Here is a 24,004-nt window from a genome sequence, read left to right on the forward strand (position 1 = left end):
TTAGCCTCTCCCAAAAATGAAACTGGTACATCAAAGAAGCTTCTAATTCCTAGACATTAAAACAGAAGTAGCACTTTTTAAAAGGCCATCCATGTTTATTATATCAACCAAAACCCCAAAGAGTCATTTTATCCACCCACAAAGAGAAAGAAGATAAAACAAACAAACAAACAAACAAAAACCCCACTACCTTACTTAATGCATGATATGCCCCTCAAGTGTTCTTGTGTAGAAGAAAGCTGTGTGATGATGTCACATTGTGGAACCTTGAACTGGTGAAACCTGAGTCAGGCTTTGTTGGTACCTGCCTATAGTCACAGTTTCTTAAAAGCTCAAAAGATCAAGGTCAACATGAGCTACAGAGTGAGTTCAAGGACAGCCCAGGCAACTTAGTGAGACCCTATAAAAGGAGTGCTGCGGATACGGTATAGCTCAGTAGTAGAGTGCTCGCTTAGCATGCACAAAGCTCTAATACTGCGTCTCTTCTCCCAAAGGTTGGGCCTAGTGGGAAGTTATTAAGTCACTGGACACATTGCCCTTGGGAAGAATTACTGTGGTCTCAGGGAGCAAGTTGCTATAACAGATCTGTAGCCCCCTGCAGGCTCTTGAGTGTACTCCCACCCCATGCCATCAAGCATGTTGTGACCCAACACAGTGTGAGGAGGTCACAGCCCCCCAGCAGAGCCAAGCAAAAGTCAGTGTCATACAGTGAAAATAAACTTCATGGAAAAAAAATTTCCAGCCTCAGATAGCTTATGATAACAATGGGAAATAAGCTAATACAATTATTAACATCCCCCATAAATTCGCTATCACACCTGTTGCGTCGCCTCCATAGGCTTGTGGTCACCTGTTCCCTGGCTGAACTGGCTGCCTCACAGGGTACTAAGCTGTGTTCAAGACTAAGAGCCACATACTAGGTTGGCATTTGCCTCCTACTTTCCAATAATTTGCACAATGGATTTTTTTTTTTTTTTTTTTTTTTTTTTTTTTTTTGCCACTGGCTCACAACGCAACCTTAACTTCCCCGCCCTGTGACACCATTCTTTTGAGTGACCCACCAAAATACTAATCATCACTCCTGCCTCTGCCTCCAAGTTCCTGGCTTTATTCCCAGAGCCCCCATTTCCTATCCAGACCTCCTAGTCAACAACATTTACCTTTATTCATATTTGCACTTCCTGCCTCTAAAATACACAAATAGCTGGTAGGTATTTGTCAAGCTGAGCAGAACTTGTCGATGACCACGTGCCTGGTGCTCTCCTTTGGGTTTTGTTGTTGTTTTCTTTTCTTTTTTTAAAAGATTTATTTAGTTATTATGTATACAACATTCTGTCTGCATGTGCGCCTGCCTACCAGAAGAAGTCATTAGATCCCATTATAGATAGCTATGAGCCACATGTGGTTGCTGGGAATTGAACTCAGGACCCCTGGAAGAGCAGACAGTGCTCTTAACCTCTGAGCCATCTCTCCATCCCCTGTATGCTCTCCTTTGGAATCATTATAGAACACAGGCTGCCAGCCCTCCTCACTCTCCTCTTGTTCAGAGTCATCACAGGGTGCTGGCTGCCAGCCTCACTCTTTGCTCTCTTCTTCAGAATCAGAAAATGTTGTCTGCCAGCCCAGGCTTAATTCTGAGGCCTTAGTCCTCCTCAGAGCTTGGAGGGAGGCCAGCTGTGGGCCTGCCATTCTTTTTTAACTGTTTCTTAGGAAAGACTTTTTGAGACTGCCTTAAGAGTTTTCACTACCTGTAACAGTGCATGAAGGGCCCAGTGCCAGATCAGACCCAGCCAGGAGGAGTGCCGTTGTCTGCTCATTACACATACATGGGCTGAGGATCAGAAAGGTTGAATAATTTGCGTGAGTTCATCAGCCTGCAGTGTATTTCACCAACTGCAAGACGCCCCGCCTCCCTTTTTTTTTCTACTTTTAAGATCTTTGTGGTGAATGTTGCTGCCAGTGGGGTCACAGTCTCTTCAGCCTGTAAGTAGTAATGAGTGTGTGCTCTACCACTGAGCTAAACTGATCCATGACAGTGCTATTATAGCTTATAGCAACTTGGACAGAATCTCTCCCGTTCCCCCCACATACACCCTTGTTTCCTGTGTCTGTGTCTTGTACTCCTCATTTTGAGTTTAGTTGCAAGGTGACTGGTTTTGGAAATGAAAAGGGTAAACTGTTGAGTTAGCATGCATGCCTTCTATCCATAACCTGCTGATAAATGACTCTGAGCCCGAGAAGGGAAACCGCTGCGAAGGGTAAAACAGGTCTTAGAACAGAGCAAGGGGGTGTTAATTTGTCCTCAGTAGCGCAAATGTTTACTGTGGGACAAATAGCTGCAATTCCATAGTTTCTCACCCAGCGTGTCTTAGTGGCTTGAAAATGTGGATACCCGCAAAAACATGAGGCCGTTGTTTGTGTTTTGTGACCAAGACCCATGTAGGGCAAACCGAAGGTCAGAAAAATTGCCAAATCTTGAACAGATCAATGTCGACGCCATCTGTGAATGGCTGATGGGCATTGTTGAAGCATCATGTCATTGTTAAATGCAAGCATTTGTCGCTGGTAAGAAAATAACGGTGCATCTCAGCCACCATTGGATTCTTGGGTCGAATAAAATTCTGTAAGCAGCAAATCCAGTTTGCAAACTCAAACTGCCCAGCCCAGGTGACTTCGTGCCCATTCCTTGCACTCCTGGCTTTTATTAGCCACGAGTTTATGAGAAAACTTTCATTCATGGAATGCAAAGGGGTTTGCACATCAAATTTTTAGAACACAATTTGGCCGTCACTGAGTTGTTCTCATCTTTGTTGAATGCCTAGAGTCACATTTCAAGTAGAATTCTCTCTGGTTCTCATGCCTTAAGTCTTAATAAAAATCTATTTGAAGCTAGCCACATTATAACTGATCATATCATTGACCTACCACATAGCAGGTTGTGTCATATTTTGCTCTTTGATTGACTAATAAGGGACATGTAGGAATGTTTACTGCATCAGGATAATTGTAGCTGTTGGGTTGGCGGAGGTATAGTGAATGACACGTTTGTCCTCTATATTAATTAGTTCACAATCAAATGAGATGTGGATGTCAGACAAACAGGTATTCAGTGATCTGAACTGTGGCAAATATTCTATGGGAGCACACAGTGTAGATGGTGTCCATCATAGAACTGCGAGTAGTTCACTTCTGACTCATCAGACTTTCTACCTGGCCGTGTGTGTGTGTGTGTGTGTGTGTGTTGGGTATGCTGTTTTGTTAACAGGATAGTTTCAGAGAGAGAGAGAGAGACAGACAGAGACAGAGAAAGACAGTCTGAGGTCAGCAAGCTTGCTTCTTCCTCTATTGCCAGGCCATCCATCTGGGAGAGTACGTGTGAGATGGAAAGTGATGCTAAAATCATCAATGGAAGAAGCGCCTTTCCTCTTCTCTACTCTCTGAAAACCTGGAAATGGAGGCCCTTGATTCATAACTATGACTAGGAATAACGATGTCACCAGACAGCATTTGCCTGTTCTTATTATTGCCTGGAAGCAGCTCAGATCAAAAGCAGCAGTCTTAGCCTGAAATTTGAACACCAGATGTATTAGCAGCGTTGGCATTGCTGTCCTCACAGTATCTGACAACAACAAAGAAGAAACTGGGATTCTGGCTCCTTCTTCCAGAGAGCTTCAGTCCATCATGGGAGGGAGGGCAAGGAGGAATAGCTCAGTTCATGGTGGTGGGGTCACGTGACAGGGCCTTTTCACTTGAAGTTGGACCAGAATGCAGAGAAGGCAGTGGAACCAGGCTCAGGGCTACAACATTCCAATGCCTGTTCCCAGTGACCTACTTCTCCCTGCAAGGCTCTCCCTCCTAAAGGTCCCACAGCTTCCCAAAATAATGCCACCAGCTGGGGGAACAAACATTCCAAACCAGACGCCTGTAGGGGGACATTCCAGTCACACCACTGCATCTCACCGTCAACCTGGGTCAAGAATCTCTTACTCGGGTTTTCATTAGTTGAATAGTGCCCATGGGTGCCTTAGCCTCATTCTCCCAGCTGTGGTTGAGTAGTGCCAACAAGAAGAAGCGGTTGAGCCGGGCGTGGTGGCGCACGCCTTTAATCCCAGCACTCGGGAGGCAGAGGCAGGTGAATCGCTGTGAGTTCGAGGCCAGCCTGGTCTACAAAGTGAGTCCAGGATGGCCAAGGCTACACAGAGAGACCCTGTCTCGAAAAACCAAAAAAAAAAAAAAAAAAAAAAAAAAGAAGAAGCGGTTGTTCTGTCAATAGGGCAGCGTTTTGAAAAGAGAACCCCGGGAGCTCGTATACAGAGGCATATGTCGTCTAACCACTGGGACTGTACACCGAGAACTCATCCCATCCCCTCAGGGCTTGAGCCACTGGTAGCGGATTACCTGAATATGAGTAGCCTGCTGGTTCTAAAGGCGACACCCACAATGTCCTTGACCCCACTTGTTGGACTTCGTCTCTTAAAAGGCCCTCCTACCCCTTAACATCACCTCTGGAAGCCAAGAGTCTAAACATAAGTCCTTAAACAAATGATAACAAGGAGCTCGTGGTGGCCAGAAAATATGTGACTCAGTATAAGCATGTGGGAGGCTAGTCAAGGAGCAGGTCCCAGCCAAGGAGTTTCCAAACTGGCCTCTGGCCCCTTCTCTTCCCATATCTGCAGGGCTGTGTTTTCCACAATGCTGATCTCTTTGCTCTTTCTATTCCTCACCTAAGTATGCCACTGTGTGAAGGCATCCTTCCTGATAGCCCTTTAACCAGACCTTCCCTCTCCCTTTAACCAGATCTCTTCTTGTTCAGTGCCCCTAGAACATGCCTCTCTGAATTGACCTGGTGAGGGCCATTCAGGGGCGCTACCGCACAGGTGCTTGTGACTGTGTAAGAAACCCAGGGGAAAGCACCTGACCCCTGGCTTTGCAAAGAACCAGCTGGGCGGCCCCAAGCAAGCTAGGTTTTGATTCTCACGGGCCTCCTTTTTCCACCTGGGAAATGATCTCCAAGAGTGTGTCTCACACACACACACACACTTGGGCATGGGGATCCCGAAAAAGCAAGCACAGTGTGCAGCCTGCTGGAAGAAGCATGCTTTTCCCGCTGCAGCCGCTCCCAGCTGCAGACTTGACTGTCCACCTGCAGACTTGACTGTCCACCTGCTTGTAGCTCGCTGCTGCCGCTTTTGCTTACTTCCTGCTCTTGTTTTTCAGGGCTGGGAGAGGGTTCTGCCCTCCTTCATCCAGACAGCAGATCGCATCCTCGGTCCTTAGAGAAAAGCGCCTGGAGGGCCTTCAAGGAGTCACAGTGCCACCATATGCTCAAGCATCTCCACAATGGTGCACGGATCACTGTGCAGATGCCCCCAACCATTGAGGGCCACTGGGTGTCCACAGGGTAAGAACTAACTGCGCTCGAGACAGGAAGTACAGAGAGCAGTCTGGGGGCGGGGTCTAAGGAAGGCCCTACTGTGGGGCTTAGCTTTGAACAATCCACAACAACTGTGAACCAGGCAACTCTTGGAAATTATGGCTGGTTAAGCAAACAGAGCTAAGAGCTGTAGAAATCTTATGCCTGAAGCAGCAATGGTATCAGCCCTGCTTTCTCCACAGTGTGAGTGAATAGATCCTTGTTTACTGAACTCTGTGGGACCACTTGTGTATAAAGAGAAACCATTAGCAAGTGAAATTAAGCGCCTGTGTTTCACTAACCCTGAAACATGACTGCAAAGCTTCTTATGGTCTAAATATTCTCGCCATATTCTGGTAATTTAATCTATGGTTTCAGGGCACCTCTACCAGCCAGCTCTTAGATTATTTTCTGTGTTGTGAAGCTGAGATTTACCCTAGTTTGAGCTCTGGCTTATCTTCCATTAGAGGTTTTAAAAATAGCCTACAGGCAGATCAGTGATTTTTCTTTCTACCCATTAAATTGTTGAGCATTAACAAGACTAGCTGGGATCTGATGACATCTCCCTGTGCACAGTTCCTAGGATATGGACAACAGCCTCTGAAGGTCTTGGGGAAAATAACTGAACAAAGACAAAAGAAGTCCTGTAAAATGATGAAATTGTTTTGTTTTTTTTTTTTTAAATGGATCTCTTAAAATGACTATGATAAACTCTTTACAGATAAAATTTAAATGTGAAATTATAACTTGAAAATGGCCGTTTATTAGATGGCTGCTGGGTGCCAAGCAGTTGTGTGCATAGTAGCTCAAACAAACTTGGTCCCTATTGTCAGAGATTTTACAGATGGACACAGAAAAGCAGGCGTGCAATGACATCAAGTGCAGAAGGAGAATATGAGAGAGCCTTATTTTAGGATCAGGGTGGGCCCTGAAAGACTAGTTTCTTCCTGTAGGAGGAGTTATCGATGTGGAAAAAAACTAGCAAAGTTATGGCTGGATACAGAATGGACATGGCTTGACCAGCCAGGAGACCCCATTAACCTCAGGCCTGAAACCTAACCCCCTGTGTGAGGGGAGTGGCTCTGTGCTATCTAGTAAAATAGGTCATTTTGTTGTTGTTGACAATTTGTGTGTGTGTGTGTGTGTGTGGTTATTTGTTTATTTAGTTAGTTTTTGAGACAGCATTTCAAGGCTAACTTTGAACCCTTGAGTTCAGGTGATCCTCCTGCCCACACCTCTTAGATAGCTAGGACTGCAGGTGTGTGCCACTGTGTCCAGCTTACAGGTATTCTAATTTAAGAGAACCTGGAAGTGATTGAAAGGCACCCCGCCTGGACCATCCTTAAACTAAGATCCATCTTTATTAAAGGACATCCTACCTGTTCTGTGTCAAATAGATGAGGGCAAACACAAGCTCGGAGTGAGCCTAGAGAGACTTGCTCACTTCTGCCTAGAGCTGATGGTGACCCGAGAGAAAAGGATGGGAAAGCAATGGAGAGAGGTTGAGTTTAGAAGAAACAGATAAAAGGAAAGAGGAGAGCGTCTCTCTTTCCCCATCACTGATCCCACTGAAGTCCAGTTCCCTTGGGTCAAAAGCCTCAGCTGGTCTTTGGCTCTCTCTTTGGCCACCAGTGCCCAGTGCCCAAAGACTATGTGTTTTACGTCCACAAGGCATTACTTAACATCAACGAATGTTAACAGGTACAAGAGTTCCCATGCTAAGTAGTAGTTATCCCTCCTCAGTCTGCCCGCTGAAATGCTAAAATTGTTGACAAGTTCGAGAAGCACCTGTGTTTGGGATGGCATCCTAGTCACTTGATTTAGCCTTGCTGTCAACTCAGCTTAGAGTTGTTTGTGGGCAGAGGTAGAATTCTGATGAGCCAAGAGTTGTAACTAGAAAGACCAGGGCCTAGCAAACTTCATAGACAAACTCTGGGCTGCGATTCAAGGAATCCCTGCCCTCCACCGGTACAGGCTCTGCTCTGTCCGTATGGATTGGCGACAGACCATGTGAGACTGGCCCTGAGCCCATCCAGCTATTTTGCTCTGTAGGACCCGTCGTCACAGGGTTTCTGGCTTGGGAGCCTAGCATTTATCTTAGGATATTTCCCCCTTTGCCAATCAATGCAAACCAAAGGGATCCTGGTCTCTCTCACTATTGCAAGCCTTGCTTCCACTTAATTGCCTCTTGTTTTTCCCCACCAAGAGGATAATACGTTTGAGTGGGCAGAGGGGCAATCTTCCATTTCTGGCAAGTTTCCATCTTAGAACAAAGGACATCTCGTACCGCCCTAGACAAGGTCTCTAATTTGAAGTGTTCATGACTCTAGTTGTTTGTTTGTTTGTTTGTTTGTTTTTATCTACCAGGCGGGTGTTCCTTGTGTATGCCAACAGCACATTGTTCCCTCTTATCCAGAGGGAGGGAACATCCCTGTAAGGGCCCTGTTTCTCCTCCCATACAATGAGTGGAAAACTGTTAGAAGAGACTGCTTAGATTCAGTTGCTAACACTGCATTGCCTGAATTCGTGGCCAGGCTCTGGCATTTGCATTTTAGGTGATCTTGTACAAGTCTCTTCATCTGCTGCCCCAGTTTCCTCAGATGTGAATAGCAGTCATACACAATGCCTAGGCTATTGTGAAGACGGAATGAGCTGACGCTTGTAAGGGACTTGCTGCAACGACTTGCTATGCCTTCACTCTCCTTCACGTGCCATTGGGTTTACCAAGCTCTTTCCCTGCTTTTGTCTTCAACAGCTGTGAAGTAAGGTCAGGGCCAGAGTTCATCACAAGGTCTTACAGATTCTACAACAACAATACCTTCAAGGCCTACCAGTTTTACTACGGCAGCAACCGCTGTACAAATCCCACCTATACGCTCATCATCAGAGGCAAGATCCGCCTGCGTCAGGCATCCTGGATCATCCGCGGGGGCACCGAGGCCGACTACCAGCTTCACGGCGTCCAAGTCATCTGCCATACAGAGGCCATCGCTGAACAACTCAGCCGGCTGGTGAACCGAACTTGCCCGGGTTTCCTGGCTCCTGGGGGTCCTTGGGTCCAGGACGTAGCCTATGACCTGTGGCAGGAGGACAGTAGCCACGAGTGCACCAAGGCCGTGAACTTTGCCATGCATGAACTGCAACTCATCCGTGTGGAGAAGCAGTATCCCCACCACAGCCTGGACCATCTGGTAGAGGAGCTCTTCCTGGGCGACATCCACACGGACGCTACCCAGAGGGTGTTCTACCGGCCATCCAGTTACCAGCCTCCCCTGCAGAATGCCAAGGTACCCACCTAGCCATAGAGCCCTGCAGAGTCGGCTTCCCTGGCAACTGTGTAAAATAGGTGGCCCATGGGGCATGTCAGAGAGATCCTGGAGAACCTGAGATCTATCTGAGGGTTCTACCACCTCATAGAAGAAGTGTTTCTGGGAAGTGAAAGAAGTGTGGAAGGCTAGGAAGGGACATGTATCTGGGAGTTCCAGGGCTGCCACCCACTTGTTCTGTGTTCTGGGGAGTAGTCGTGACACACATCAAAAATAGCTCCGACATCTCAGAAACTCTGTCCATCCCAGAGGACAGCATGTGGAACATGAGGGGTGCCAAGGCCACCATGCTAGCAAAGACTCCCATCAGCAGCCCACACCCCCCCCAACACTGGAGATGGTGAAAGGAGCAGTGGGAAGGGGACAGTGGCATGCCGTCCCACGGACCCTGAGGCTTCCTGTGGTCATTTCCCTGTTCCTGCTTGCAGGTTGCCCATGGCCTCCTGAGACATGCTGTCACGACCCTCTAAGGTCCTCGAGTCAGGTGCCTTTGTCACACACTTGAACCAAATCTTTCTTCTAGACCCGAAATCTTGCTATTTTAATTAAATGACTTAGACTGTCACTGTGATTAGAAGGGGGAACTGAGGAGGACAGGGAACAGTTAAGCCTTACAATGCCCATTATTCAAGTTGTGGGTCTAGTAATAGTTGGAATTCACAAGATGTTTCTTCCCCCCACCCCACCCCCCACCCCAGCTCCAAATCATGTTAGTTGATGTTTTGTGGTTCTGGGCTGGAGGGAGCAGACAGATACATGCCTGTAGGAGAGGATGGGGGACTTTCTCTATAGCGTCCCCAAGCTGTGCTGATCGGCTTTAGTGGAACATAGTTAAGAACGGTGTGTCCAAATGCAGAGCTCCGGCTGGCTTCTGCTCATTATTTAAAGGCTTCTTTATAGTATTCCTCTGAGTTTACTCATCACCAGTCAAGTCATCTCAAGCACTTCTCTGCTGGAGATGCACCTTTCTTTCCGTCTCTTGCTGTAAGCTCATGTAATGGAGCTTTATTAATAATCACGTTCATTTAAACTATGAAAGTTCCGCCCTGTGTGCAAGTGATGCCTGGTGGAGGTTCAGAGCACTCAAGCCTGAGACCCGATCCCCCCAAGGCTGTGCTGCAGGGCTGTGGACAGCCCACCGACAGGACCCAGCAGGGCTCCTGCAGCTTTCTTCCCACATGTAGGAGGAGGCAGGTCCATCCTGCTTTACCCTTAACATTCAGAAGCCCCCAAGAGGCAGGGGAAGCTGTGGCAGTCCAGGAAGGCCTGCCATCCTCTTACTGTGATGGGCAAGGAGCCTGAAGCTCCGCCCCTTTGGGATGTTGGAGCTGGAGTAGGGGTGGTACAAGAAAGAGCTGCTTAACAGGATGCTGCCTGCTGCTGGAGGTATGGTTCTGGGCCAGGCTTCAACAGATCTTTTAGAAACATAGATCGGAACCGCTGAGTTGCGGTTCTGTTCTGAGTCCTGGCTGACTGGGAGCAACATCCGTGCCCTGCAGTGAGCATCACAGATGCACATCATCTTGCTTAGAATTGGATTAGAAATGGAGGCAGGGAAGGGGATCTCACACCTACACGTGAGGTATCCTTTGAGTAAAGGCTAGCTGGCTTTGCAGCTATCATGCCTTCAGGTGACCTGGGTCGTCCACGAACTCCACCTTAGCCGGAGCATGCCCCTGCTCTCTTTACTCCATACCGTTCTGAGAGTCTGCCAAGCAGGCACAGCCTTTGTCATTCCCTGCATGCCTCCCATGGACTTGCCAATGAGCAGAAAAAGAGCTGTATACCCAGTGTGTAGGCACATGACTAACCGTAGGCCTCAAGAGGCTGAGACAGAATTGCTGAGAGGCATGCCTGGGCTACATAGTGAGTATGAGAGCCAACCTAAGCTACAGTATAAGACATTGCCTTGAAAACAGACCAAAACAAAACAACAACAGCAAACAGCAACAGCAAAAAACTCATCCCATCAGTAGTTGAGGGTAGAATCAGGGCAGGCTGTCTGTCCCTTGCCTAACCTTGTACCACCGTTGTTACCTAACCTTGTACCCAGAGCCAGCTTCTGTTTCCTTGCCAGCATGTGCCTGCTTAGGCTCTTTGATGTCTCAAGCTCCTGTCAAGTGCCAGAAGGAGGAGAATTGTTTTTCTGTTTCCTATTCACTCGCCCCAACCCCTTTCTTACCTGAATCTCTTCCCCTGAGCTTCTCTGCTGTCCCTCCAGAGTGCAGAGGTTTCTAGATAAGCCTCTTACCTGCTGAGTCTCCAGTGCAGCTTGGGAGGACCTTTCCTGAGGTTCCTGCTCCTCCCTGGTTAGAGACTGTCTGGCTTATGGCTCTTGGGGATGGGGCAGAATGTCTCGAGAGCCAGTCATCCAGGCCTAGCATGGGATTTCAGGGTGACAGGCACGAAACTCTCTAGTGGAGTTTTTAATTGCTAAACAGTTAAAAGGTTTTCTTGAACTCTGGATACAGTGGCAAGCATGTAGAATCTGGAAATGGGAGCCAGTCCTACACAGCTGTCCTGCTGGCACCAGCTGGGGTCAAGTATTTCCTTATCTGACCCGTTAGAGAGCCTCCGTACTTCTTTCCTATATGAGGGAGGAACAGCATGGATGCTGTCCATCCTGTCTCCCTGAACTGCGAGAGGAGCCCTTCTGGCTGACAGCTCCTAGAGAAAGGAAGATTGCTGGCGGGAGAATGTACACACACTATCTGATGCCTGGCCACGAGACACATCCTCCTGTCTTCTCCTCCCGTCTCTGATGAGGCAGTTGTGGGATCCTTTATCCATATTCTCAGGAATCCGACTCTTTAAACTCCAGGTCTGAGTCCAAGATTCCAGAAGCATGAATGGTGGAAAGAAGTTTAGGAAGTGAGGTTTATCTAGAACATACTTCATGAGAGAGATAGGGAGGGGGGAAGACTGGCATGCTCAGGGTGAGCTCGTTTGCAGAAAGGGAGGAACAGAGAGCGAGGGGGACCTAGCAATGGATTCTGAGGAAGGGTAGGGGTGGTAAGACTGAGAGGTTTCCTTTAGGTGCTGTGCTCTTGTAGAATCTAAGCACCACTGCCAAGCAAAATTAAAATTCAAGAAAAGAGAAAGGCCTGCAAGAGTCTAGGAAAGAGTGAAACCATAGATAAAGCTGGTAGCCCACTGGGAAGATGGCTTTAGGCTTCCCTGGGCTCACCGAGACCTGTGCTGTGGGACCACTGGCTGCCCGGCCAGAATGGTTGCAAGGCTGTAAGAGGCTACTCGCCTCAGCAATTGAAAGGGCCCATTCTCCTCCTGCGGTCCTTTGCATTGTGCCACTTGGCTTTGGTGCGTAGTGACACCCCTCAGGACATTTCTAGATCCTTCCCCAAGACAGCGAGGAGAAAGCGAATGGACTTGGCCAGTGCCTTTCTAGACGGTGGAGATGGTAAAGTCCAGTCGCTTGTGCCATGGGACATTCCAGCAGCAGGTTGTCTGGGCTGCTTGTGGCTGTCTGGCCCAGGACAGGAAGCAACTGGGAGAGAGTTTCTTCCAAGAGTACACACGCCTGTGCAGGGGTCCTGGTGTCTCTGGCTTTGAACTCTTTGCCTCCCCCCTTAATTGCTGGTCCATGGAGACCTGGCTGAAAATTAGTTTAATGCTAAATTGAGTTTGAAACCACTAGTCTTAGCCCCTGTGGAAACAGGACACCACGTAAAAATAGAAACTTCAAGTCAACTTGTTTTTCTAGGCTTTAGACAGTTTTGCTCTAAGGCTCCGAATCCTTTGGCAAATAAATGCTGTTTGCAGACTCAGGTGTGCGGGGATTGCTTTCAGGAGGAAATTGGCTACTCTTCATTAAGAAAAAAATCAAGGAGGCCTAAAATAACCCCTAAGAAGATGCTGTGAGTGGGAGTTTAACCCCAGGACAGCACTTCCCTCTGCCTTGATTTCATCAGAGCCTTGCAGTTGGCGTGTACACCCATGTTCACTCATGCAGGGATCGACTCAAATGGTCATTAAAAGCAAATAATCGCCAGGAGCCTTAGAAATGGCAAGAGTTGTAAGCAGATGGAATTGATCATTCTCCAAAACCCTCCACAGATTCCTCCATAGGGTTGCAAATCAAAAGGCCTGTCTACAAGCAACCCTGCCCCCCCCCCCCCCAGGCAGTGTGTGTCTTAAATATTCTGACCTAGCAAACTCGATCCTGCAGCTGCCTGGGGTGGGAGGGAGGGCAACACGGGACCTTCACAGCACCTAACCCCACCAGAAGAAAAGAGTTGTTCCAGAGAAGCCTCTAGGGAACAAGCATCAGTTTGTACTTCAGAGTCTTGTTTGAGAGTGGTGGCTTTCGCCGTCTACAAGGCGTTGGTACCACGATCTTACAGACATCGGAAGACAGCCCAAGTCCCGTGATGACGTAATGTGTTCGTGGAAGCTCTGTATACCTCCCATATACTTTAAACCATCACTAGCGGGATTATAGTGTCTAAGACAGCATGAGCCTATATAAATGGCTGTCATACGTATCCTGTAGGATACAGCCATCAAAAGCACTTGTAGGTTTGGTACAGCTGCAGTGTTTCTCCCTTGGTATTTTGATATGCATTTTGATGTATCCTCAGATTTTAAAAAAAGCAAAAATGCATGGAGAGCACATGCGTGGACTGTGCATGAAAGGGACAGTGATCTGTGGAACTTCTGGTATCTGTGATACCGGAGGCACTGCAGCATGTAGCCATGGGCAGTAGGCTTTTTCAGTTCCCTGCTGCCACAGGCTAGGTTTGTTATTACTTCCTTGAGCCTGTGCTGGGACAGGACACCAGCTCAGGGAAGGGGCCAGGCACTTGTGGAAGGACCCTGTGAGCTTCGTCTTCTGCCAGAGTGGAAAAAGGATAGGACGTTGCAGAGATGGTGGGAGATGCATGTGGTGGTGCAAAGCCTACCTAAGCTTGGGAGAGGTGTGGCCTGAGAGTTTCCCAGGCCCTTCTTAGGTAAATCATCCTGAGGGAAATTCTTCCCATTACTGGGCCAGGCTGTTCACTGGGCAGCAGATGCCGCACGGTATATACAGGCAGGGAGCTGACTGTTAGGGTTTCTTGCTTGGTTGTGTCACACCCACACCGTGGTGGCTGTACTACAGTACTGATGCCATGCCCTGATTGCTGATACAGATCGGGAAGATTTTGGCAGACAAACAGGCATGCGGGCTTGCTTTATTTAAGGAGTTAGCAGGCTAGGAAAGATTTGTTGTCAGGGACAATGCAAGCGGTAAACATTTCATCCCTTAAAAGGCAAAAACACTGAGAGGCCGGAGTGAAACCCCCACGAAGCAGGAAATTGGCCATTTGAAAAGTATGTCTAGGCAGCTAGGGAGAGAGGAGGGGGAGCAGGCAACGAAATTTCCTCTGTGATCGATGGAGTCATCTTGGCCCCTTTAAGGGATCAGAGTGAACCAGCAGTCATGGACTACCTGAATCTGAATCTAAATTTACTCGTTGCGTTGTCTTGTACATGTGTGTGCACACAGAAAGAAATTCAGAGCTTGTCAGCAAGTGCCTTTATCTGCTGAGCCATCTCCTTGACCCTAAATTCAGATGCAGAAAGCAGAATGCTGCTCCCACGAACAGCATCTCTCCCCTGGACTAAATGTGACCTTCATTATTCAGATCTTTAACTACCTTGTGACAGCTTTCCCTTATCAGTCTGTCCATCAGGAGCCTCATCAGGTCCAGCAAGCTTCTCCTGGGTAACCTAGGGAATGTGATGGGCCTCTCTGGTCTTGGCCTGAAAGGCCTAATTAATGCAAAAGCCAGGAAGGGTGCTCACAGGAGACGGTCTGCAACAAATACGTACACAGCAAAGTTCCATTGTAAGCAGAGCTTTCACCGCAGGCTTATGGCTACCCACTATATATATGCGGTTTCTGAATGAGAACCATGAATACTTTTTTTTTTTTAATCCAATGGAGCAAAGCCCTCGGAAAGGAAGTTTCCATCTTCTACTCCCATTTCTGTCCTTGAACAAAACTTGTAGCCAAGAATCGCTGATCTGAAGGCTTGTGCTTTGTCCAGCCTGCTACTCTAATTGATCTTTCACAAGATCTTCTCAAGTCATTCCTTCCATTCTGGGAAGTCCGTGGAAACAAGCAGGGTACTGTCAGCAGGCGCTGTTGACCAACCCTCCAGAAATAAATGCCGGCAGGAAACAGGAGAAGCCTGAAGAGCCCCCGTCAGTCATCAGCCTCGGCGCCCTTTTCCATGGGGCTGCAGTCCTCGTGGAGGGGACATTGGCTGTTTGCAGAACCTCGAGCCCGAGAGCTGAATAAGACAGAGGTGGCGGGGCTGGAGAGATGGCTCAGAGGGTAAGAGCACTGACTGCTCTTCCAAAGGTCATGAGTTCAATTCCCAGCAACCACATGTTGGCTCACAACCATCTATAAAGAAATCTGTATACATAATAAATAAACAAATCTTTAAAAAAAATTTAAAAAAATAAATAAAAGACAGAGCTAGCACAAGGCCCAAGACTGTTTTAGGTTTGTGATGTCATCTGGCCCATCTTATTTTCTCTCTCTGCACCTTGGATAGTTAGTTACTTCAGCTGGAGCAGGACCAATGTTCTCCCTGGGAGCGTGGAGGCCTTAAGATGCGGATGGGCTCGGACACCTCGGAATCCCGTATCCTCAGGCACAGGCTGCGGTTCTTGAACCTGCTGCCCAGGAGCAGCGTGCAGACAAGCAGACTTTGCTCCCTGCCAGCAACGCTGTGTCCTTGCGAACTGCAAGGATGATTTCCATTTTTAACACACGAGTTCATCTTTTCAGAGGACACTTGCATGGGCCTTATTTCTAGCTCCAACCCTCTTGAATTAAGTCTGCCCCCACCCTGGGTGCTGCTTCTGGAACCCAAAGTTATTTACATGCCAGATAAGTACTCCACCTCTCCCCAGCACCTGAATGAGTCCCTAGATGAGAGCTTTTTATAGTGGGTGTAAAGAATAGCAGCAAAGAAACAGCTCCTGGCTCCTGGTTTTAACGTTCAAGTCGTGCGTATGCAGAAGTAGCTCCTTCTAACTTAGAGGAAAATGGAATAATAGATCCCACTTGGTGGACCTAGAAAAGGACATTCCTCAAGTGGGAATCTTGCATCCGAATGTGTTATTTTATTTTATTTTATTAAATAAAACCAGTTTTGCCAAATGCTAGCCGATGGTGCAAATCATCTCTCAGGTGAAAGATCTCCGTATACACTTCTCATTTGCTACTGTTTAAAGGCTCTCTCACTCAGCCACCCTAGAAGCAGAGCTATTGTAGAGCAATACGACATGAGGGCTCTGCTCCCTACTTCTGTGATGTTCTTGTTATAGGTCCCTTTGATTCATAGTCATGCCAAACAGTGTAAGGATTTAAGAAAAAAATCATTTTTAAAACTTAATTTGCACCAAGAAGCTGTCTCCTTACACACCCCCATGACTAAAGCTGTCACCTTGTTGACCTCATCCACTGAGGCCCAAAACACTGCCTCTCCTCAGCTTGTGACATCTTTGGTTGCTTAATGGTAACTGCAAACTGCTTCAAAAGGGATTGGGGGGGGGGGGGTTGGGGAGGGCCCAAAACAGACCTTCCTCTAAAGAATTTATACAAATGACAGATATGTTTTTTAATCAAATCGCTAAGGAAGTATAAATTTAACCCACAATAGGATACCAAAGTTGCCCATTGGGACAGCTGTTACCAAAGGGGGAAAAAGCAGAAAATAAATGTTGGCAAGGATGTGAGGGAATTGGAACTCTTATGGTTTGCTGACAGAAATGCCAAATGGTGCAACTACTGTGGAACATGGGCGTCTCCCTCAAAAAAGTAAACACTGGACTGTCATATGGTATAGCTGTTTTACATCTAGGTATATACTCAAAATGCGTGAAAGAGGAATGCAAACGCATAGTCGTACAGGCTGTTTGTGGCACTATTCCCAGCAGTGCAAAGGCAGAAGCAGTCGAGCCGTCTACGAACAGAGCGATTGATGAGCAAAATGTGTCTCTGCGTGGAATGATTGGGCCTTAAAAAGGAAGGCCGTTCTGACACGTGCTACAACCGGAGTGAACTTGAATACATTTGCTAGTGGCATTGGCCAGTCACAGAATGCAAAGCACTGTATGAGTCTCCTTAGAGGAGGTCCTTCGTCATCTCCTTATAGGAGGCCCTTAGTCATATTCAAAGACAGAGAGCAGAAGGATGCTTGCCGGGGGCCACAAAAGGGTCATTTCAGTTAGGGAAGAGGAGAAGGTTCGAGAGATAGACAGTGGTTTTCGCTACCTAACTATGTCACTAGGCTGAATTGCTTAACGACACAGAACTGTGCACTTAAAAATTGCTAGGATAATGAGTTCTACAACCTTTTTTTTTTTTTTTTTTAAACTACAATAAAACAAAAATAACCAGTGTACGAGTTTGGTAATACTAGTGCTTAAGAGCCAGACTCCTCCTGGTCACTGCTCATGAACCCAAACAGGCCCACTGGTTCAAACATGTCCAGCCTGCTTTTTCCCCCCCCCCTGTCCTATTGAAAACCTTTATCTCAAGGGCACCATTCATCTGGCAGAAACACAGGCCAGAAGAATTCTCTTTGAGCCCAGGACTCCTGCCTGATCTTCTTAAAAAGGTGCTATTCGTAACCACCCAAGCTGCCACTCACAGAGCCATCATGAAGCAGCCTGGGTGACAGCTGGGTCCTCCAGCAACCTGACCTTGCTCTGTTGACCTGAAGACCATTCCTCTTCAGCGTTCTTCCGGCAGCACTGAGCTTCCCCTGAGCCAGTACCGGTGAGGAGGGAGAAAACAAATCTTTTCAGGGATTGAGACTTCGCTTCCTCCAAAGGCCAGAAATGGGGAGGGTGGGGGTGGGCAGGGCATAGTGGACGTTTGAGTGGTGGAGAGTGGGATAGAAAGGAAGGGGAGGTAGGTTTAGGTGAAAGTGAGTGATTCGGTCACAGAAACTTGTAGGACCTTCTGGAAGTCAGGTGTAGTAGGCAGCAAGCATCTTTGCTGTGCAGATCCCATCAGGGAGGGGACCCAGCTCTGTGTGGACCACGGGAGACCCTGTGGGTCTGTACTTTTTGACCCTGACTGAACACCAGCTACCGATGCCTCCTCTTTCTGGAATGTGGCAGGCCACCTCAGGGAGCTTTAGACTGTCATGACTGGCCAAGGGCCTCGGTGTCATGGTGAGTAGCCTTCATGCTGGTTGTGGTAATGTTCTAACATAGCCTGCCCTGTACAAGAGCCCCAGAGTGTACATGTTACAGTCACCAACTGAATGTCCCATCCTGGCCTTTAAATGGCAGAACAACTTGTTTAGGCAAAAGCTTTGGAACTTTCATCTCCCGGCAACTTACTGAGAGGACATAGGATGTCAGATCTCTGGACTCAGGTTCTCTTTTACTATAGTTTGTGCTTTTCCTCCTTATCATGAACCCAAAGTCCTGTGACATACATGGCCGGCAGGCCATTGCTTTGGTCTATGTAAGTGGGGGCACTGAGTGGGAACCACCTTGATCTGCCATTTCTCTCCTGCAGCAGTTACGCAAGTGTGTACAGTAGTCACCATTGTGTAATCGAGCAAGTCAAAGTAGAGAAAAAAAAATGACTAACTCGTCTACAGCCACCATCTGTGAGGCAGGCAGTGGGGCTGGCTCAGGTACTCAGGAGCTGGCCAGAGACACCCTCATCTGCTGTGACTCAGCTCTGGTTTCTATGAGCTGTCTGCTTGTTATCTTTCCGGGTCCTATCTCCCCATGGGTCTGCTGGTAAGAGGCTGGAGCAGTTTACCTTCTCTCACATACTCCAGAGTCCCGTGCAGGTAACCGGGGTCCAGCAAATGCATCTGGACCCCGAGACAGGGAAGACTCAGTCTCCCCTTAACTCTGTACTCAAAGTTATCTACAAGCCATACATCCTAGGCGCAAAGGAAGTGTTCTGTACTATAAGTGGTAACTAAATTCATCTAATGAAGGAAAAGGGTCAAGTGAGTACAGAGCCCCCCTTCATGGGGGTGTGGGAGAGGCAGGTGGTAGCCACCACCCCTCCCACCCTTGCTACGGTCATCCAGGAAGGCAAGCTTGGTCACCATTGCCGAGTCTCGTGCATGAGGTCTACCACTTTACCTTGGTGAAGGGGGTGAAATTTTGACTTCAGGAAAAAAAAAAAAAAAAAAACCCACTGAGAACAAGTGTGTCCCTCCATGGGAGGGGAGAAGGTATGACTGTGGGCCTGGGAGCGTGGGGTTGCAGGTCCCAGTGAGCTCTGCCTCCCCGCCTGAGGGTAGGATCAAACTGTAGTGCATGCTGTCTGTTTGCCCCTTGTGCCTTATATAAACTTTGAGGGAGTTAAAGAGTAGAGAAGACCACAGGGTTAGAGTTGTCCCGTGGGTTGGGTGAGGTGCCCAGGGCCAGCTCTCCTGACTTGTAGTGTGAGGTTTTGATTGCCAGTACTGAAGCCTCCAGGCAGGGAGGGCAGCTAGAGCTGGTATCTGTCATAAGGGAGAACCGACCCAAAACACTCCAGGGGCCATGTCTCCTGAAATTGAGAGCGAGCACCGCTTTACTGTGAACCTTAAGCTGCAGAAAGTCGGAAAAGGGAGCATTTCAAGGGCTAAGACGCTCTGAGCCTTGGGCTCCAGGCACACGTGGACAGGCTGCGCATGCGCCCAGAGTTCCCTTCCGTCTGCCTCCTTTGCCTCCTGCATTCACTTCAGGGAGACCCCGTGCTTCTCATCTATAGTCACGGCTCTGTGTTTTCCTTAGTGTGTTTTGCAGCTCCCCCCTTTAATAATTTAATGCACCCATAAATCTGTTTCACAGGTACCCATTTTAAGAGTACAGTGAAGTGGCATGAGTTACAGTTCTAACGTTGAACAGCCCTCATCACTGTTCGTGTCTAGAACTCTCTCTCTCTCGCCTTATAGACGTGAAGTTCTACCCATTATACCTGGGCCCTCGGTCTCCACCTCCCTTCGCATCCCTCAAAGCCACCCTTCCGCCTCTAATCTCCAGATTTCACTACTCCATGTCTCTCAAATGAATGGAACCAAACAATGTGTATGTCTTCATGACTGGCTTATTTCATTTAGCATAGTGTCCTCAAGTCCATTCAGGCTGTAACTTGTGCAGTACACGCTCCCTTTTAAAGCTGAATTCTCTGCCATCACATATGCAGAGCACTGTGTGCATCCCGATTCATTTATGGCCATGTGGTTGAATTTCGTTCTTTCTGGCTATTGTGGGTCAGAGCCCTTGCTCTGAATTCACCTGGACCTGTATTTAGAAGGGCAATAGCTAGGTCACATAGTAATTCTGTGTTTAAATTCTAGAGGAGCCATTCCATTCTTGTCTGCAAAGGCTGCATCTTGTTACGTTCCCACAAACAGGACCAAAGAATTGGGATTTCTCCGCATCCTCTGGATCTGTGGAGGTCTGAAACCCCAACAGGATTCTAAAGAGTCCGCACCATAGCTGACATTAAGGCAGGCCGTCCTGTTACAGCTGTGCACACTGTGTGAATAAACATCCTGGCATGCTCCACGCGCTCTTCTCAGGACAGCAGAGCCTGGCTCCATTTGTTTTGGGCGTTTGGTTATAAGTGATGATGCTCTGAGTGCCTAGTCATAACCACACTGAATCCCTTTCCCTTCCCCATTTTCAGGGATACACCTGCACACCAAGCTCTCAGGAAGACGAAAGTCTCTAAACACCTTTATTTCTTTGCTTCAGAACCACAACCATGCGTGCATAGCCTGCCGGATCATTTACCGCTCCGACGAACACCACCCTCCCATCCTGCCCCCTAAGGCTGACCTGACCATTGGCCTCCATGGGGAATGGGTGAGCCAGCGCTGTGAGGTGCGCCCCGAAGTCCTCTTCCTCACCCGCCACTTCATCTTCCATGACAACAACAACACCTGGGAAGGACATTACTACCACTACTCGGACCCCGTCTGCAAGCACCCCACATTCACCATCTACGCTCGAGGCCGCTACAGCCGCGGTGTGCTGTCATCCAGGGTCATGGGTGGCACAGAGTTTGTGTTCAAAGGTAAGTCGGCTGCCTCCCCACTCAGGAGCAGCTCCGGGATATTTCTCTGTGGGCAGAACCTACGAGATAAGGGTATCTCAGCTGCTTGACGTGCTGAGAATGAAACTAGAGGCACATCTGCCTCAAAGCATCCTTGGAAATAGTGTCTGAGCTCCTCCCTGTTCAAAGCAAGCTAGTGCCAGGCCTTCGCATGACACTCAGGTACAATGGGGCCCAAGCTGTCACATGGGCCACTGTAATGTGACAGTCAAGAATAGTACTGCAGTGAAACCTAGCAGCCATCTTTGGTAGCATCAGGCCCGTTTGCATGCTAGGTGCTTTTCCTAAAAGGAATACAGAGCTTCCTGGTGCTCAGAGTTGCTGCTTCCAGTCAGAGCATGGGCTGCCCGTGAGAGCTTGTCCCAGGCTTGAAGGTGAGAGCATCATGCGCAAAGTGCATTCTGTGTGTTGCTCACTCAAGCAAGGAAGCCGGAGCTTGGGGGGCACCTGCCCCTACCACAAGGGAGCTCTGGCTGCTCTGGTTTTAAGTTTGAATGTCCATAAGGTGGTGTCCCCTTGCAATACCAAATAAAGAGGGTAGCTGTGTCATTGGGGGGAGCCCTTCAGAGCAGCACTGTAGTCCAATCAGTGTGAGAAATCTGTGTTGCCTTAGCGAAACCGTGAGCATGGACACCCTCCTTTGACAAGGAGCTTTGCTCTTGTACATGGCCTTGTGGTAAAATTAATCAAGAAAAATCTGTCTGCCCACTCCGGATCCCACTGCCCTCATATGCAAAGTGTAGCCCCTTAGGGGGGACCCCGAGGGACCACAACGGCCAAGGCTTCTATTTCTTTCTTCATATTTTTGTTATTTGCAACCTGTGTTTAGATCCCCAGCTGATGGGACCGTATTAATCTGTGAAAACGCCAATTCAGATATGTGTTTGCTCTGAAACCTTTTGTTGAATACTTTTTTTTTTTCATCCCAGGGAACCATTTGCCCCAAAGAGCACTTTTGGCTTTTGAAGAATGCTGGGATAGTTTTATTTCATACTGTCGTGTGGTCAGCGCTAAACTGGGCTCAGCACTTAATCCAAATATCGCCCGTGTTTTCTGGCCACACCTACAGTATACATACTGTCATCCTTTTGTGTTCATGGAGAATTAATTCCAGGGCTCCCTGCAGATACTGAGCTCCAAAGTTATTTTAGTCCCCTCCGCGAAATGAATACACATGTGCAAAATCTGTCCGTGATCTCCTTATCCTTAACACCATTTCTCCGTTAACTTCTGCTGCCTAATGTAGTAGTAGCAGGGCTGTGTGGTTAAGGTGTGGCTGCAGAGTGAGTGCACAATGCTATGAGCTGGCTGGCTGTATTTGGTCTGACCACATATGGAACTTCCCACCCGCGCCTGCGTTTGTGAGGACTGTGGTCAGCTGGGCAAGCCATCGATTGGCTTGTGCTTTAAAAAGAAAGCCATGGGGCTGGAGAGATGACTCAGAGGTTAAGAGCACTGACGGCTCTTCCAGAGGTCCTGAGTTCAATTCCCAGCAACCATATGATGGCTCACAACCATCTATAATGTGATCTGGTGCCCTCTTCTGACATACAGGTATATATGCATAATAATAAATACATACAAAATAATAAATAAATTTTTTTTTTTTAAAGAACGAAAACTGTGTTGAAACAGTGTCCCTTAGCCTTTGCTGGACGTGTCTGCCTCCCAAGTTGTCTCCCTGGAGTCATGGCTATATCTCTCTTTTCCACAGTGAATCACATGAAGGTCACGCCCATGGATGCAGCCACAGCCTCCCTCCTCAATGTCTTCAGTGGGAACGAGTGTGGGGCTGAGGGCTCCTGGCAGGTGGGCATCCAACAGGACGTGACACACACCAATGGCTGCGTGGCTCTGGGCATCAAACTACCTCACACAGAATATGAGATCTTCAAAATGGAACAGGACGCCCGGGGCCGTTACCTGCTGTTCAATGGCCAGAGGCCCAGCGATGGCTCCAGCCCAGACAGGCCAGAGAAGAGGGCGACATCCTACCAGATGCCCCTGGTCCAGTGTGCCTCTTCCTCAGCAAGAGCTGAAGACTTGTTGGAAGAGAGTCAAGCCCATCTGTATGGTAGGGCAGCAGGGAGGACAGCTGGGCCCCTGTTACTTCCTGCCTTTGTCTGTCTCTGGACTCTACCACATTGGCACATCCTCAGATAGAACACATTTTCAAAACCAAGACTCTACCATTTATGACTCTTCACGTGGAGAAAAGACAGGACGTTGATTTTTTTGATGCGCACTTGAATGCCTGAGATCTGCCATTACCTTTCCCCTCCCCCACCTCTTCCAGCTCGTGTGGAGTCATGAGCAGCAGCGGCTTGTCTGAAGCTTCCGCTTTGAATTTCTTCCGGCCTGATCCCTGACCTGAGAACTTCTTAGCAGTGATTGCACTTTACGTCTGCAGAGAGTCGGAGCCAGTGTGTTTAGGAGTGGCAGCCAGGGTGGCAGCTACGTTCTTATCTCTGTCCTCCCACCTCTATCTGTACTTCCGAGCTGTAAGCTGACAAGCTGCAGCTTTCTCTGCCGTTGTTTCTCTCGTTACTTCTCCGAAACCCTTCCACCCTCCAGGTTTTCTATGCTGGAGTCCAGTGCAGAGTGGGCTCGGGACCGCCATGGAGACCCTGGGTGTTCATGCAGAAAAGGTGTGGGTGTCGATGTGTACACCGGAGAGGATGCAAGGTTCGGCTCAGTCTCTGTTCCAGCCTTTAATGCCAGTCAACACTTTCAGGAATATTGGGTAGAGAGGTCTCGATGAAGCTTCAGCGTATCTCAAGTTGTGTTTGTACTGCTAGACGTGTTGAGAAGGGGCGTGTGTCCTGTACTGGGTTTGGTGGCTACAGAGCACAGCCTGCTGCTTGACCCTCGGAGGAGACTGGTCCAGTTGGGAAGTTCGGAACAGCCTCCTGTTCCAGGCAGTCAGGAGCAGCAGTGCAAAGGGGAGCCACGATGTGTTAAGCGCCACGTGAGCGATGAGGAACCCAACCTGTGGCAGTTTTCTCCAAGAGAAGCACCCATGTCCTGGCTCACACTGGGGTTGGGGTGTGAAGAAGAACCCCACCTCCAGTCTGCCATGTCTGGCACACAGAGCCTCGGTGCTCCAGGAGAATACTAATGAAAGAGGACGAGTGGGACTCGTCCCCACGCCACCAGAAGCCA

General features: G+C 48.4%; 1 protein-coding gene across 1 annotated transcript in view; it reads left to right on the forward strand.

Moving 5' to 3' along the window:
* Apcdd1 (APC down-regulated 1) overlaps positions 1–23,137 on the forward strand; it is a 29,966-nt gene extending 6,829 nt beyond the window's left edge. Inside the window, exons 2-5 of the mRNA XM_051163417.1 lie at positions 5,218–5,401; positions 8,169–8,700; positions 20,482–20,803; positions 22,557–23,137. Coding sequence (XP_051019374.1) covers positions 5,218–5,401; positions 8,169–8,700; positions 20,482–20,803; positions 22,557–23,005 — 1,487 coding nt within the window. The 3' untranslated portion in view covers positions 23,006–23,137. The remainder of the gene's footprint in view (positions 1–5,217; positions 5,402–8,168; positions 8,701–20,481; positions 20,804–22,556) is intronic.
* Positions 23,138–24,004: the final 867 nt, after the last annotated feature.

Source organism: Acomys russatus, chromosome 20 (assembly GCF_903995435.1).
Source record: "Acomys russatus chromosome 20, mAcoRus1.1, whole genome shotgun sequence".
Taxonomy (NCBI): Eukaryota; Metazoa; Chordata; class Mammalia; order Rodentia; family Muridae; genus Acomys; species Acomys russatus.